This window comes from the organism of the source record quoted next, unplaced genomic scaffold (assembly GCF_019419815.1).
Source record: "Pyrus x bretschneideri cultivar Hongxiangsu unplaced genomic scaffold, Pyrus_bretschneideri_v1 Contig32, whole genome shotgun sequence".
Taxonomy (NCBI): Eukaryota; Viridiplantae; Streptophyta; class Magnoliopsida; order Rosales; family Rosaceae; genus Pyrus; species Pyrus x bretschneideri.
The window spans coordinates 3,679,708-3,697,780 of record NW_025999635.1 but is presented as its reverse complement, the minus strand read 5'-3'; the positions used below and the strand labels follow the sequence as shown (position 1 = coordinate 3,697,780).

At 37.9% G+C, this 18,073-nt stretch overlaps 2 protein-coding genes across 2 annotated transcripts; both read left to right on the top strand.

The window, feature by feature from the left end:
• Positions 1 to 6,832: 6,832 nt before the first annotated feature.
• On the top strand, positions 6,833 to 10,039 carry LOC103940643 (transcription factor RF2b-like). The gene is made up of 4 exons (XM_009350798.3): positions 6,833 to 7,420; positions 8,312 to 8,444; positions 8,676 to 8,760; positions 9,217 to 10,039. The coding sequence occupies exons 1-4, from the start codon at positions 6,930 to 6,932 to the stop codon at positions 9,591 to 9,593; spliced, it is 1,086 nt and encodes a 361-aa protein (XP_009349073.2). The 5' UTR covers positions 6,833 to 6,929; the 3' UTR covers positions 9,594 to 10,039.
• Positions 10,040 to 15,721: 5,682 nt separating this feature from the next.
• Positions 15,722 to 17,603, top strand: EXP2 (expansin). Its single transcript, NM_001302280.1, is given in 3 exon segments — positions 15,722 to 15,936; positions 16,241 to 16,553; positions 16,984 to 17,603. Coding segments are annotated over 3 exon segments (762 nt in total). The 5' UTR covers positions 15,722 to 15,791; the 3' UTR covers positions 17,288 to 17,603.
• Positions 17,604 to 18,073: the final 470 nt, after the last annotated feature.

Here is an 18,073-nt window from a genome sequence, read left to right as displayed (position 1 = left end):
TGTGGTGTCGGTGATGAGGGAAGACGTGGTGAATAGTAAAAAAGCTGAAGCTTTCAAGGTAAATAATCACTTTTACTCCTAAGAAGAACAACCCTAAAACTCGAAAAGGACAAGATGAAGATCCAGAAAACTCAGAGGCTCAAAGGTTGAAGCTTGTTCTGCTTTCCTTCATTTCAAGAGAGAGAGAGAGAGAGAGAAAGAATTTGGTATTTTCAGCAGATTTGTGAGAGTTATATAGAGACCATTTTGTAGTATTTGGATTGTTTGTGGTTGAGGGGATTGCAGATAAGAGGATGCCAAACGAGATAAAGATGGTTGTCCTTTCAAATTCCAGTGTGTGCATTATTGTGGGCAGTGCAAAGGATTAAAGTGTAGAATCGAGTGGGGAAAAAGGTGGTGCTCTAATGACCTGGGTAATATAAGGGAAATTAAAATTTTAAACCGTATTTGCAGATTAAATAATGTGTTACAAATAGAAAATAAACATGTTAATTAACATTTAAATAGTAATTCAATCATCAATAAACAAATCATTTATTTTGTAAATTTGATTTAAAAAATTTAATTCCCTAGCATTACCTGTTACCAAAATTATTCAACAAAATAAAGTTAAAATGTTGAGAAAGGTTAAGATGATTCTCTAAAAAATAGGACTCTTCATGGACGCTCCGATACCTTATATTTTTATACAGTGTTTTATAATGTTGGTACGAAAATTAACATTAAACTGTGAAGTGACAAATAGTCAATAAAGAGTTCAACTTTGAGAAAGTTTCTTAGCATTTCTCTAAAATGTTTGATTAAGCTCTAATTTACCTCATCCACCTTATCCTAATCTCAATTGTGGCTTCAACAAGAAAGAAAGCCCTTATTTATTCCAAGCACTAATCCTCCTTCCACTTCTTCACTCTTCCCTCTCTTATTGAAAAGTAAAATCATTGTTCCCACAATTTAGATGACATAATTATTAATTAATGATAAATGTCCACATTTGCAATTGTAACAGCCCGTCCCGAAAATATCGAAAACGCATACGTGAAAAGACGGTTTTGTCCCTAGTTCGTTTCTTTTACGTCTATTGGTTGTTTTGGGTTGTGTTGGCATGTGTAGGGCCACACACTCACACCCTCACTTTCCCTATCCCTCTGTCCCTTTCCTTGTCTCTGTCCCGCGTCTCTCTCTCCTTTCCCATTCACCATAAACGTACGAACACACACACAATCACACTAAACACCCACAGATCGAGGGAACCAAGCACACCTTCGAGCTCGTGAGGCTCGTGGGAGTCCAGTCGTGCCATTTTCAGGTGAGAACTCTATCGTTTTCACGTCGTTTCGACGATGTCCGATTTGGGTACTATTCATGCAAACGTAATTCCTCACGTTTTTGGGAAAATGAAGCTTGTAGGTAGCTTGGTGAGGTCCCAAGGAGTCTCGGAGTAGTTCGTTTGAAGGAATTGGACGTCGGGATCACCGTGTTCGAAGTTAGCCGGATTTGGATTGTGTGGACAGGTGAGATCTCGTAGTTTTTAACCCTTGAAAGTGGTATATCGTTGTTCTCCTATGTCTAAGCTTCAATTTGGTGGTAATTTTATGAAATTTGGGTGAGAAACGACGGAGATATTAACGTTTGAAGTTTTCGCGATTTTCCGGCGCCGGCGACGTCACCGGAGTCTCGCCGGGGAAGAAGACGGAATATTCCGTCAAATCTGACGGAATATTCCTGACGCCGTTGACGAAATCCGTTAGAACTAACGGAATATTCCCTATGGCGTCAGTTGACCCCGTCAGCGTGCCAAGCATGTGCCTGCGCGTGGCCGGCGCGTGCGGCGGTGGAAAATTTTTCTAAAAATTTGGGTGTGATCCTGAGGTTGTGTAGAGCACTTTGGTATATTCAATTGTCCAATTTGAGCAATGTATGAGAAGTTATTACGAAAGGAAGGTTATGTGCTTTAAAATTAACGTTTTTATAGTATTTTCGCATATAGGTGAGACATACCCCGAGGACGAGCGTGGTCACTCGAGGCAGGGGGGCTACGACCCTTCCACATATCAATGAATGGGCTTTTGGTTTTCCGTATATACTTATATACTTATAATTCCCAGAAATTTATATAAATGTTTATTAGTTATATGCCATTCCTTTTATATGGTTGGTTAGTATGCATGATTAGTTGCATATATGTTTATTTATATATATTCATTTATATGTTCATATATATACATTGGTGCTGTGGATGCACAGGTAAGTGCCAGGTAAGCCTTATTTAGTAATTGCATTCCATAGTGATTAGAGATGCTTAGAGAGCTCATAACCTGCACCCCCGGTGTTAGTGCTCCCGCCCAGAGTAGGGCACAGTCCTTCACGTGTTGTTCACCTCCCGCACCACACGCTCAGCTTGGATCCAAGTTAGGTGCACAGTCTTGTCGTACAGACCACTTTAGGTGGTTCCGACTCGTAGGTGACCCGCGATTATTCGCACAACCTTCACGTGATCGTAGCACTAGAGCGTTTATATGTATTACACCCAGGCCTGTCGTACAAACCACTTTAGGTGGTTCCGACTCGTGGACAGGTTTAGTTATTGTGATTGAGATTTGAGCTCTAGATTCAGCCGTACAGGTCACTTTAGGTGACTCCGGCTGCCAGTTATATGTTGTTGATATGGTTTATACCTGAGCACCTGCTTTCCATTTTGAGTTTCTGGCATGGCATATTCTTGAGCATGGTTGATGTATATATTTATACGTATATATGGTTATTTTCTGGGAAGTATACAGGTTTTACGCGCGAGGGGTTAGAACTTATTTTGCTAAATGGTTTTTGAAAAGCTTTGTTTTTGCCCACTCACGTTTTTGTTTTGTGCCCCTCCAGGTTTTAGCTAGCTAGCAAGGTTGGTGGTTTCCCAGAGGGCTTTCCCGGCATTTCTGACAGACGATCACTAGCGTATGCCCACCTTCGGGTGCACTGTTGTAACGCTATTTAGTTTGGACTGCTTTAGGCGTTTTGGCTCTGAACTTAGCGTCTCACTTACGCTAGCACTTATTACTTTTATCTTATGTATGCTAGTTTTTAATTATTCGTACTTTTATGTTACTATTCTATTAGCTTCCGCACTGTGCACTTGGTTACGTCACCTTCTCGTGACGGCCAGCACGCTCATGGCCTCGGTCGGGGTGTGTCAGCAATTGTAAGAGGATTACCAATATTATAAGAGTATTTTTCTCACCACCATAGCTATGATATATGTTTACTATATACTTAATCACCTGTCACGTGTTTTCTCATTCTAGTTAATTTTCACATTAAATGTTAATTTTTGAATTTAAAAAAAAATAATTAAAATTAAGTGAAATGACACGTGGTAAATGATTAGGTGTATGATGTATGGTGGTGAGCAAAGGAAAGGGATCCTCTGGATCCCTTTCCACCTAATCCGAGATATGGGGCGTTGAAATTTGATCCAACGATTACAAACATAGGACCCCTTTAAAAGTGATAATAATTATAACCGTTGTATCAAATTTCGACGGTCTGAATTTCAAACTAGGTGGAAATGGATTATTTCCGTGAGCAAAAATGCTCCCAATACTATACATGTAAAACTTAACCCCCCACTTTATCAAAAAAAAGAAAAAGTTAACCCCCACGTCTAATTAACTAATATTAATACAATATTATGTCTCCGAGTGCGCTTGTGGATTTGAAGACATGTAAAATTTGCCCTATGCGTTATGAGACCCAATGCAGATTGGATCGTGTATTTCTCAATGAACAATTGTCATTGATGAGATTTAAACTCAAGATTTCATTCAATAAGTAAAGAATAAATGAGTGATTGTGGGTAGCTCATGGTTGACCCTAAGACTATCTCTAACCTTGGGGTTAAAATCTAAAATTTTTAGCCCAGAAAATTTAGGTTTTAACCCAGAAACAGCTTTTTTACTCAAACTTCTTTGGGTTAAGGTTTTAACCCCAGATTATTAAAGAATAAATTTAGGTTAATTTTTTCTTAAAGTAACTTTTTTACAAGAAAAAAAAATTATGTAGACTATTGTATTTAATTTTATGAACATTTTAACCTAAAAATATTTAGATTCCAATAAATATTGAAAAATCACTAACCGACATTATGGAACTCGTGAAACACTATGAAAAAATATGAAACGCATAAAAGATTTTTTTTTTAATTACCTTAGCCATTAGATTTAAATTTGGACCGTTAGATATTTTTTTTACCGTTGAATTTCATCAAATTAGATCTTAACCGTTGGATTAAATGAATTTATAAATATAAAACTAAAAAAAAATCCATATATGATGGACCAACCCTACTAACCCAAGGGGAAATCCTGGGCTAAATTTGACCCAGAAATGAGTTTTGAGTTTTAACTCATATTTATCCTAAGAGTTGGAACAAGTTGGAATAAGTTTAAAATCTAAAATTTGAGTTTTATTACAAGAGTTGGAATAGGTTTAGAACCTAAATTGTCGGCATTGACACATAGACATGCAAAAAGTCTAATTGTCAGCAAATCGTGGAATTTGACCAAGTAATTGGCTTCTATAAGCATCTAGAAAATGTCACCATGAGAAACGTTACAAAGATCCTCTTAAAAGTGAGATTTTTCAGCCATTTAATACTACGATTTAGTAATATTCTTCTTCACTTGTAGGTAAGATGTTTTATGTTCATTCTCGTTAAAAATGAATTTGAACCACATTATTACTAACCTATTGTGAAACTTAACTCACTTCCTCATTCTTTTATTATAAATAATATTATTGTTAAAAAAATAAGACTTTTTATATATTCTTTATGACATTATATTTTGGCATAATATTATTATAAAAAATTAATGTTAAATTGTAAATTGACGGAAACCCGGTGAAAGTAACTTTAAAGGAGCTTCGTCGGCATTTTCCATGTCTCTATACTAATTGGTAATCATATAAAATTGAACATTAATCACTCTCTTGACAATGACATGTTTATACTGTCAAGATACTTGTGGGTTGTGAGTGTGCGGCCATGAGTAGGGCACGTGATCATTCATACGGGAGATCAGATGACTGAGCGAGTTGATGGGTCCACACATGTCTCGTCCAAGTGTCCCAATGGGCCCTCAAAATTCAAGGGATAAACACATGTTATGCTTGGATTGACTAAACCCATACAAGTTCCATCAAGATCCATGTACAAATGTTAAAAAAATTGAATGGCCTACCGACTTTGCTAGCCTCCGCAAGTCTTCAACACCTTAATTGATTAGGTGAACATGTGGAGCAGCTTCAACCAATCATGCTAGCTAACTTCTCAAGCATGAAATAAGAATGTCTAATCAAGTGATTCGAAAAATAGTCCTTACAAAAATACGAGATTCTTTGTATTTTGATTTCACTTAATTGCACGCCGATTTTGTTGATGTAAGAACTCTCCTAATCAAGTTTATCAAAATGTCTCTCCTCACACGTTAACGTTCGTTTGTATTTATTCTGAATTCTAGTCAGTGGCAGATTCAAGCAAGATGTGAACTTAAGATCCTAATGTTAATGATTCAAGTTTTTTGAATATAAAGAGAGCGCAAGGCGATCAAACTTTAATTTTCAGTTTATTTTACTGAGGCATTTATTTGGACATTTGGTGAGCTTGTTGTCGTCAATTAAAGCATGTTGCACTATGTCAACATATATTGACATATGCTGAAACAACCTAATGAGTGATGTAGAGATTCGAGAGGTTTTGTTGAGTCTTGTCGACATAACTTGTTTAGATATGTTTAACATCTATTATATCAAACACTTAGTGCACACAAAAGGACCTAACCAAACGTTCAGATGATCTATTGAAGATCTTCACATGTATATCTTCTAGATTCTGAGTAGTCCTAGGATCACCTTGATCTCAATGTCTATCCGCCTTTAATTATGATGTCATTTGACGAGAAAAATAGCTGCCTTTGATTCTAATGTCATTTGACGTAAAAAAAATAGAGAACCATATGAAAGTGGCTGATAAAAGAAACCCAAATAGTTGTTTGGACCTAAATGTTTGCCTGCACCTAAAGACAACCTAACGTGTATATTGGAGACTTTGAAACATTCGTACTTTGGTTATGTAGGATCCTACTCAAAAAAGCCTCATTGTTGTAGCACGAGTACTACCAGTGTCACTGTCGCTTGCTTTCCCCAAGCCTCTCACTTCCAACCAAACCTTTCGAATTTCATGACAACTTTTTCACATCAAATTTTATGACAATTTTTGTTCACATCAAATTTAAACACTCCGACTTTGATGGTAATCAGACAGCATGTCTTTTATTTTATTTTAAATGTTGTCCTAATTTTTTATATTCACGTTAGTTTTTTTGTTATCTACCATCTTTTATTGATATATGTGAAAATATTGATATCAATATTGTTATCGATTGCTTTCAGTATAAATTATGAAAATTTGTAATGAAGTGCGTACATTAACTTATTCAGATTTAGAATTTCTGTGATGAATTGGTAATTATCGTCGATATTCATTGATTTTTTTATATTTTGCCGATTCATTGAGTGAAGTTTATATCTCACCCCTTCTTTCCCCACCTTTCCATATCGATCTTTAATTTTTTGACATAAATATCGATAATTTGATTAATATTTTGAACCCTGGGCGTAACGCACGAGCCTTAACTTAAAGCATACATTGGGTTTGGTGATATTTAGAGTCCTACAATCATAAATGTACTATCTTGAACCTTTAAGCCCAATCCACATGACTACGACGCCGTTTCATTCGTTTCTCAGTTTCGCTCCGAATTGTCCCTCCAACTTGATCTCGAGTGAAGAACACTCACTGTCAACGCATCTAGTACGGTCGCGAGGAGAGAGAGGAGGAGAGAGAGAGAGAGAGAGAGAGCTGAGTTCAAGACTCGACAAAAATGCAAGATCCGGCCAACCCGAAACCGGATCCGAGCTCCAGCTCTCAGGACTCTCAGCGCCCACGCATGGCGCCCCCGTTTCCGGACGCGACTCCGAGCCTTCCGTTCCGGGGCTCCTACCACCGTCGAGCCCAATCCGAGGTCCATTTCCGGATCCCCGACGACCTGGATCTGCTCCAGGACCCGTTCGACGGCCCGTCCGGCAGATTCGAGGAGCTGGGGGTCTCCGAGGAAGATATTTTCGGCATCTTCATGGATATGGAGAAGCTCGGATCAAAACTCGACGACGGGCCCTCCGACCCGAAACCCGAGAATGCCAGCGGTTCCCTGCACTCGGAGGGCGGCGGGTTTGGTGGAGAGATGAGCGCGAGGCCGAGGCATCGCCATAGCAACTCCGTGGACGCGTCTTTGGATAGCATAGAGGCTAAGAAGGCCATGGCTCCCGATAAGCTGGCTGAGCTCTGGACCGTCGATCCCAAACGAGCTAAGAGGTATTTCTTCAATCTGTTTCGATTGACATTGTGTTTCTTTGACTTTAATTGTTCCTTTTTTCTTGCATTTGGACTCGAATTTTGCATAATGTTCATGTTTTAGTTGGATATAATCAGCTTAGAAACAATTATTATAATAAAGAACAAATCTTTGTAGAGATTTGTGTTTGTTAAATCGCGACGAATGAAGCTAATAAGAAAGAAATAACTAATCCAGATATTGAAACACCATAATCTGCATTTTGCGGAAATCATTTCCCTAATTATAAGTTTAAGAATCATTCTTTATCAACAATGCTGAGGAAGCATTGTGAATTTATGATCTTTCTTAACCGGTCTGCTCGACAACCATTTATGAGCGGGTTGTTCCTAGAGGAAAAAACAACAGTTGCTCTAGATTCGCTCAAAGATAATTGCTTTTCATGGTTCCGATATTTACCAACAAATTGCCAACATAATTTTCAAACATTTAAGGATGTTTAGTGGAACATTATAGTTTTCATGTCTTCTAACAACTCGAGAAACCTAGATTTGAAGTACAAAGAGACAAAGAGCCGAGGAAATTCTCTCTCAAGTACATCTGGAAAAGGGTGATTCTCAAAATAAATGATTAGTGTTATCCTAATATTTGTCAAAGGCTTTGAGCATGTAACTTATTATTAGGATTTTGATTACCATCCAGAAGCTTAAAATATTGTGTGTATCGGGGTTGAAATACTTCATACTTGGATCTTCATTATACAGCTTAGCATATAGCATGTATCTCGTTAAGGTACTCAACGAGGTACACACACATATCTATAATATATGGATAATTGTAAAGTTAATTATTAGAGTGCAGTTCATGGTGGTGTTTTAAAAAAAAAGTTCATCGTGTACATATTGTTCCAGGATTTTGGCAAATCGGCAGTCTGCTGCTCGGTCAAAAGAGAGGAAGGCCCGGTACATATCAGAACTTGAAAGAAAAGTTCAGACGCTACAAACAGAAGCTACTACTCTATCAGCACAGCTCACTTTGTTCCAGGTTTGTACGGAAATGCTCATATGGCTTGTCTTATCTGATTATAGTAATGTAGTTCATTAAAATACAGTTGAGTGGCACGCACTAGCTTCATACCACCTCCAAGAGATTATTTTGATGTTTTACAGGACTTGTAGTTAGGAGTTTTTGACGTTGTACTCAGTACCCACATATTGCTTGTTCTCACCGACTGTTCTCTGAGAGATTTATTTGTTTCCTTGTGTTATTTTCTAGAGAGACACAACGGGCTTATCTTCTGAGAACACAGAGCTTAAGCTTCGGGTGCAAGCTATGGAACAACAAGCTCAATTACGTGATGGTATGTGTCATCCACTCAGTTTTGCAATTGTTGTCAACTTTTCACTGTAGATCTCAGTTCCAGGCTCCATTTATTGTTTTACTTGTTATGCATGTGGACAATGGATCATCATCTGGATATTGGTCTAAGGTGGTTCGGTGCTATATTTGTGGTTATTACCAGTTAAGATGCGCTAAGTCGATTGCTATCCCATATTTAGAAAATACTAGTATAGCACCTTCCTCTTTGAGTCTGGGGTGTCGAAAATTTAAAAGCTCTACCTTTGGGTCTGTTGTACTGTTAACCAATTCACTGGTTTACTATTTTGTTCTTGGTTATCTCCTTTGGGTTGAATCGGGTAACTGTACTTAAACGTGTGCGAGTATCTTTTCCATTTCCTTAAATTAAGTTTTCCCCAATAGTACTATGGTAATTGCTAAACATCGATACTCTTGTTCTACTGTTCCCATAATACAGCTCTCAATGATGCACTGAAGAAAGAACTTGAGAGGCTGAAGGTTGCAACTGGAGAACAATTAACACACACTGATTCATACAATCTGGGAATGCACCATTTTCCATATTCGCAGTCCCCCTTCTTTCCCAGTCAGTCACAGCCCGGGTCACGGGATTCCCAGAACATTCACATGCCACAGTTCCATCAATTCCAGCCTAATATGTCAGCTCCCCATCAGCCTATGCTTGGATCATCCCAGTCACATGCCTGCTTAGATATGTCACAGCAGGATCCTATTGGCCGATTTCAGGGGCTTGACATCAATAACAGAGGTTCTCATCTAGTGAGGCCTGAAGGGCCCTCAATATCTGCCGGCGAAAGCAACAGAAGATTTTAAAACCTAATCTACCTCAGGTCCACCTTATTTGTTGGATTGTTCATAGACTGACCTCAGCCAAAGGTATGGTTTAAACTTCTTTTACTGGACTTTGATTCTTTGAATTGATTGCTCCCAAAATTTTTGGTAGCTGCTTTAGGCCGTAAGTTGTTCATGAATGCTTATTGAATTCCAAATTCATTCGTTCGGGTTGCTCATGTGGGAATAGTGTTGTTCCCACTTCGCGGTGATTTTAAGAGATGCAGCTCGTCATGCTGGGGATCCCCCTTCCCCCCATGTATTCTCCTCGTTTGTAACCGTAGATAATTTGACATGCTGTGGAAATCTGTGTTGTGTTGTTCATCCGTTGTCGCTCGCAAATTATATTAACTTGCTTTTGATGTAACAACAATTGATGTTTTTTCCTTCTTCCCTTCCTGGTGAGAAATGCAGTCTGATTTTAACCACCGATCTATCGTATAACGCTATGAAACATTAGTCTGACTCGAACAATTGTTAATTTTACTTTTCTAACCCTCGAATTCTGTGTTGGGTTCTGAACTCCCACAGCCCATGGCTTTGTCGAAATTGTGGAGGGATCCACTCCCACCCGTATTTTGGGTGCAAATGACCAACGGGTATATGTGGCCGATGGTCTCCCTCTCTTGTCTGGTGTCATATTCGATGTCTAAACACAAGACTTTCTCCTCTCCACCCCCAACGGGTACATTAACAAATGATTTATGGGCTTCATTAGCCCATGATTAGTTATCAAAAAGAAATATTGGAAAATAGGAAAGGTTAAACCCGTCATCTAGATTGCGGGTAGCAGCTGAACTCATAGGCAGCAGCAGCGCAACTACAAGATAAGGACTTCGGACTTCTAATCTTTTCCCTACGAATATAGGGAGTTTTAACGAAAAACTTATAGTACTGTTTATTTTAACGAAAAACCACATTTTTATACTAAAAAATCAGTTTTGGTTCTATTCATTTTACCCTTTATTTTGTTCTTATTGTTAAAACTTAAAGTTTTCAAGCTATTTTCATTGGTTTTCCTATAAATCTATGCATGTAAGAGATCGTGTGGCCAAAAATGAACCTCTATCTTCAATTCGTCGTCTCCTTCCTCTCTGCAATCACCAAGGAAGCAAATGAGCTTCAATTTTGTGCCGATTTCCGCTCTGGGAGCAGAAGCCAGAGCAGGATCAATTGGAATCGCTAGAGTTCGGCTTAGTTATGGCTCAAATCATTTAGGGAGTGGCTCAGGAGACTTTGTGGGAATAATCGACAAGATCGATGATTGCAGCGGCAAAAAAGGAGGTGGCTTTTGCGATAGTAGGCTTGCAGCGGCGCGTTTAGGGTTGTGGTGAGAGAAGGAGAAAGCGACGGAGGGAGAGATTTGCAGCGTCGTGTTTCTTTTGCCCCGAGAGGACCTGCTTCAAAGAATTTGAGCTTTTGATCTCTTTCGGTACTTGAAAAAGAAGTATCACTAGCCCAAAGTTGGCAGAGGGTTTATGACACCAGACACAAGTAACATGTCACCAGGTTTGCAATGACCTACACTACAAGTTTTATCCACTAAATTCTCATGCCTGGTGTTGGAGGAGACTTGTAGTTTGAACAATATTTGCCCTAAATTGGAAGTTGGATTTACATGTGGGACTTCTTGTGGCTGCTACAACAGACCATGTTATTAACTACCCTAAAAAATTGACCACTCAAATCCTTATTGCCAATGACCAAATGGGTCCATTTGGGATTTTAGTTTCATGCAATTGGAGTTGGGCGACTAAATTAGGTAGACAACCCCAAGTGAAGGGCACTTGCATGGGTCCTCCACTCCCAACATTTCGACAATATCCACATGCCTTTTTGTGGATCTCAATTCAATCTCTTTCTACTTTGTTCAAAAGAGAAAACGAGGATAAAAATATATAAATTGTTAAAAGACAATGTTATTGACACTCTAAAATACTTATTACGCAGTAATTCAATTATTTGAGTCCGATTATTTTTGTATTTTTTTGAAAAATAGAGTGCAAGATAACGTATTTAGGCGTCGGTAACAAATGCAGGAACATCATGAACATCAATGCAATGCAATGGTACATTGGATTCTCGATCGAGAACAACTTTGTTCAAACTCCATGACCACAAAACCCAATACATATTTTATATGTTTACTATGTATTTTTCTCCTAACGACACTTAGATTCGTTAAAATTGAAGCCGCAAACTTTGACTTTGCACCGAATTCGTGTAGCATCACTCACTTTGGACCGTTGTCATTTTATTCACTTATTTACAAAAATTCCCAAAAAAAATAAAAAAAAAATAATAATAATGATCATGATTATAAAATGTATATTATTGATTTCCACGGTGTAGAGTAGGGAGGTGGATTGTCTACCCTTCCATTTTCATTCTCTCTCCATACTATTTTGTTTGTGTGGTCACGATTAAGCCACGTCAACATTTTATATTAATTTTTTATAGAAATAATAAAACAAAAAGTAATAGGAATATAAAATGTTGACGTGGCTTAACCGTGACCCCACAAACAAAATAGTATGGAGAGATAATGAAAATGGGAGGGCAGACAATCCACCTATGTAGCGTAGAGGTTTGATTTAGAAGGTGATAAGGATTTTTTTTTTTTTTAATTTTAATTATAAGGAACGGCCTAAATTTCATGCAATAAAGCAAAAAATAGGCTACTCGGACTTCGGTACAGGACAAGGACATATCCTCTTCAAGTGGATCACAGATTATAACAGGAAATTCATCCAATCAGGTAGAATCATCTTCAGAAATGGAGGGCAAAGCCGAAATGATCTTAAGCGAATCATTCTCAGATGATAAGCATCTTTTAAGTACAAAGGCTTCGTGTGTCACGGTATTCGGCCGAGTGTTCGAGCGTTTAGGGTTTATTTATTCTTGTCTATTTTGGTGCTTATTTATCTTAAGCGTACATGCGTGATTCTTCGCATGAGGAACTTCGTTATGTTGTAAATTTGTAATCCTATTCCTCATATATTGGTGGGAAACAATCCCACTTGACCAACTTTACTTTTTATCATATTATGGTGTTCCAATGTCAATATGTCGATTCTGAACTAATTTAAAGATCGAAACATAGTAATTCAAGTGATGTAACGATATTTTATTTTATTGAAGGAGACGTACATAATGCCCAAACGAACCGGCCTAATCGACATTAACAAAATGGAAAATGTACATGCGAGAAAAATGCGTGTGACGTAACAATCCTAGTGATTTTGATTCGACAAATCCATCCCCAAGATATTCCCTTACAGAAGAGACAAAAAGTTGATGATTTTGTTGAGGTTGAATCATGTCCTTTTTTATTTTCGAAATTTATTATAAAGTTCACAATTATTCTTTGTTTTTTATCTTCTAAAAGTCACTAGTCAAATATTTATTTTTCATTATTTTTTTATCTCTAGTTTCTGTTTCCTCCATGTTTTATTTATTTATCATTATCTTAGAAAACCGAAAAGCATCGCCAAAAATCATCTGAAAATGATGTGTGAACTAAAGGGACCACAAAGCCCGGGAACTGCATGTGCTGCTAACATGGTAGGGTTCAAATTTTCTAAATGTATTCCAAATTTTCAATTAAATAAAATCATCATTAATTTTAAGAATAAAGTCCCGATTATAAAAGGATAATACTTATCTCTATCGTTACATAGTAAAATTCAAAGTGCTAGAAGGCGCCGGATGCTAGTCGGATGGTGGACAGAAGCCTAACGCTTAGATGTCTAGGCAAAGGTCTAGTTGGTTTTTTTTTTTAAATTAAATTTAGGAAATTGTTATTAGCACTTCAAAATTTCATTTGGCACTCCAAACTTTCTATAATTAGAAAGAAGAATACACTTGTGAGGAGTGTCAGATGAGATTTTTAGAGTGCTAATAATAGTTTCCTAAATTTATTATGTAACATATAAATAATTGTCTATGTACACGTAAAAAAAATACATAGTTGTATTGAAATATATAAATTCCAAAAGAGAATGATACATAGATTATAAAGTATTAAAATATATTGAAAACATAAATAACAAACATATAATGAGTGTTCATCCGAGTATTCTACCGTCTTTCACAATTTATTGAAAAAATAAAATGTAAGAAGAAAGTTACTATTTTATATTTAAGTGAGAGTTGCGACCTAAATGGGTGTCTTGGTGGGACTAGGCGGCTAGGCAGGTCTAGACGTCTTTTCTTAATTTTTGAATGCTTAAAGATTAATGGGGCGGTGTCCAGCCGTATAGCGTTTAGACGCGACCTAGGCGGAGATTTTTAGAACAGTAGTAAAATCAGTGGGGATTTTAAGAACAGTGGTAAAATCAGTGGAGAGACTTTTTTTCATTGGAAAAAAAAGCTCTAAGGCAATTACAATTTACATACAACGATGTTAAAGTCACACATCGAATAACCAGACATTTTTCACTATCTACACAGTATGCCAACCTTATACCGGACTTCACCCCACCATTTTTACCCCGACATGCCAAAAAGCATATACTGTAAAATAATTGTCATCCACGTACTCTCGTAATCTTGATGATACGATTACATTGTCAACAAGTAACAAGCTAATCATATTCTAATTTCTTAATTTCGTCATCCTGCAGACGGTTGAGAATTACACATGAACCATACTTGGTTGGGTTGACAATTACTCTTTCTTAATAATGTTATTTTATTTCATAATTTCAACGACAAATTATTCCAGATCATCTATCTACTCTTTGCTTTTTTATTTTTCTAATGATTCGATGACTCGCCTATAATTATTTAAAATTTATTGGAAGAAATTAACAAGATTGGTAGATTTAGTTGTTTAATTAACTTGACTAATGCCATTAGTACAAAAACATATTTGCGCGACACAACAAATTTCTTCGTACAAAATATGTTTGCGCGATGCTAAACAGAAAACGTCGCACAAACATACTTTGTGCAACGACACTTTGTGCATAATAACACTTCAACAGATTCTTCTCAATCTCTTCAAATCATCAACACACGTGGGAACTGATATTGGTCAAGCATCTCGTAAAGACGGTAATGATTTTCATGTCGGATTTTCTAGCAGATCCTCTGCACCAGACAACAATGTTCAGTGCATTCTCCAAATGATGTTTTTTTGGGTAGTCCCTTTTAGAAAGGGTATCAAGCAAATCGAATATGAGTTCTCTTTGGATTTTTGTGTTCAAAGTTCAAGGGTCAGGAAATTCGAGCCCTTAGTTTGTGTGAAAGATAAATCAGAGCCTTTGGTTTATGTGAGCTGGACCAACAGAATGAGTTAATAGGGATTGTCAGATTCAATTTAAGTGCTCCGAATTGCTTGAATCTTGGGCTCCGATTGTAAAATCTCGAGTGGATCTCTGTTTAAACTATCATGACATGTAAAACATGTTTAAATTATAATACAAGTTTTATCTATCTTGCAACCGGTTGTATATCTCATGCGTACATCTCTTTTTGAAAATGATTTGCTACTCACTTAAAAGGGCGAGGTCGCCCTATTAACATGAGGAAGCAACACATGTTTAATTTGACTTTATCAGAACGTAATAATAAGTATCTTGTCCACTCGACTTAACATATGTATTGACCCTTTTAGTTACAAGTTTATGCTTACAAACTGAGTTTATAAACGTAAGAACGCAACTTAAGAAAACCAAGATTTTCTCCTTTCCAAAGCCACCAAATTGGACTCGTGATAGAACCTAAACACCCCAAATTGAGGGGATAAAGTTGTTGGTTAATTAATCTCCGTAACTTAAGGCAAATTAGGAAGAAGAAGAAAATACCAATTTCTACAAGTTATTTGTAGTTGTAGAAAACGGTTGAGAAATGCATGTGCAGGTAGGGTCATCGAGCTTAGCAGTTGGTAAGTCTAACTGGAACATTTGCATGTGCACATCGATTCTTGTAATATGACCTGAAAATATGAATCTGTGTTATGTGGCTCTCTCTCAAAGGTTATCAACATTGTGCTAAACTTGTCTCTTTCTGGTCACACTGCCTCTGCCCCATGACACACAACCCCAAATGCCTTCAACTCTCCTATATAAGCAAACCCCAAATCCATCCCCAATGCAACAACTCACCTCTCACTTTGCACTCAATACTTCCTCCTCCTCTCTCTCTCCTTGGTTTCTCTCTCTAAAAACGCAAACAATGGCTTTTACTTCTCACTCCACCATTGCTCTTCTGTTCTTTGTCCTCAATCTATGTCTTCAAGGTACTTTTGGTGACTATGGAGGTGGATGGGAGGGCGGCCATGCCACATTTTATGGTGGTGGTGATGCCTCTGGCACAATGGGTAAGTCCCAACTCACTTTATTTTTCACTTTAGGGTAACTTCATGTGGTAAAGGTAAAAATTTACTGTAATTTGAGATTCAATATGTTAAACCCAAATTCCACAGACGTGGACATAGTCACACATTGATTAAAGCAAATGTGCTCTTTCTATACACCTGACTTCAAATTTATCTCGCTGCAATTTAGATTAGTTTAAAATAGGATATCATTTGTACGTCAAAAAAAAACCAAAAACCCAAGATGCAAGATGGTAAATATTTTTTAGCATGAATGTTGATGGGGTTGTATATTTGGATATCGCAGGAGGTGCTTGTGGATATGGGAACTTGTATAGCCAAGGGTACGGAACCAACACTGCAGCACTGAGCACAGCTCTCTTCAACAATGGCTTGAGCTGCGGGTCTTGCTATGAGATGAAATGTGGCAGTGACCCCAAATGGTGCCTCCCCGGCAGCATCATCGTCACCGCCACCAACTTCTGCCCTCCCAACTTTGCGCAGGCCAACGACAATGGTGGCTGGTGCAACCCTCCTCTCCAGCACTTTGATTTGGCTGAGCCTGCTTTCTTGAAAATTGCCCAATACAGAGCTGGACTTGTCCCCATCTCCTTCAGAAGGTAAAAACAACATTAACTTAAACTGCCTCAGTAATTTTTCGGTGCGACTCTTACACGTGACCTTGAAGTTTACCTACAACGGAAATGCTAATATGGAAGCGTATAAAGTCAATCACACAACGCCATGCATTTTAGCCTTTTTGCATGAAAATGTGCGATTGACCTCGCTAAAACATTGTCACAGACTCACAATAGTATCTCCTTTGTATGGAAACACCTGCATACACTCTTTCTACCTCACCCATCTGCTCACCACGTCACGTAATAAGTGGGGCACGTAAAAGACGATATACAACTGTTACATTGGAGTTTTTCTCGCGAAAGTCACGTGGGACGGTCACACATAATAATTTATTTGTTTTGTTGTTGAAAGTTATTAATATTTTGTGAGGGTGGTGACACTGACATGCATGTGCTGGTATTTTTGTAGGGTTTCGTGTGTGAAGAAGGGAGGAATAAGGTTCACAATCAACGGCCACTCTTACTTCAACTTGGTTTTGATCACGAACGTCGGAGGAGCAGGAGACGTCCACTCTGTGTCGATCAAGGGTTCCAAGACAGGGTGGCAAGCCCTGTCAAGAAATTGGGGCCAGAACTGGCAGAGCAACTCTTACCTCAACGGCCAGAGCCTCTCCTTCCAGGTCACCACCAGCGACGGCAGAACTCTCACCGCCAACAATGTTGCGCCGGGAAACTGGCAGTTCGGACAAACATTTGAGGGCAGTCAATTCTGAGACTCCTCCGGCGGTAAAACAGTTAAAAAGTCTGGTGAATGGTGAATGGTGAAGGGTGAATTGTATATGGTAATTTGTACGTGGATGGGAAGAGGAGAGTTTGGGGGGTAGTTTTAGGAGAGGCAACTGATTGCTGAGGTGGCTAACTGGCACCCGCTAGTCCTATATATATAAATAATAATAATAATATTTATTTATATATAGTGAGGAGATTGTGAGTTTATAGTTAATTTATTAAAAATTTGTTAATCATAAGTAGAAGGACATGTAAGTTCTCGTATGAAAGGAACACAAGTACTATCGTTTCCAAATTTGACGAAGCATTTTGTACCTTTGGATGTGGTATGCAGGTTTTATTACTCATACCCAAAAGTAGGTACAGAACCCTGTTGGGGCAAATTTGTACTTCCCTCTTAATTATATACTTTGGTTGGTGCTCTTTTTTACTTAAAAGTAAGAGGTTTTAGATTCGATTCTCGTCAAAGATGAATTAGAACCACTTTATTACTAACTCATTGTGAGTCTAAGTCCACCCCCTTTCTCTTTAGTGTGGATAATATAGTTTGTTCAAAAAAAATAATTTTATATACTTTGGTTTAATAGGAAGACTTAATGGTTTCACTAATTTTCGTTTTAAAAAACTGTTATTGACACTCTAAAAAAATGATCATGCGAACTTGTGCTTTAAACCAAAGTGATTGACATGAGAAATAAGATGCCCTGTGAAATCTCCCTACCCGTATGGTAGACAGGTTCTCAAGACGGTTCGAGTATAATTCGTTTGTG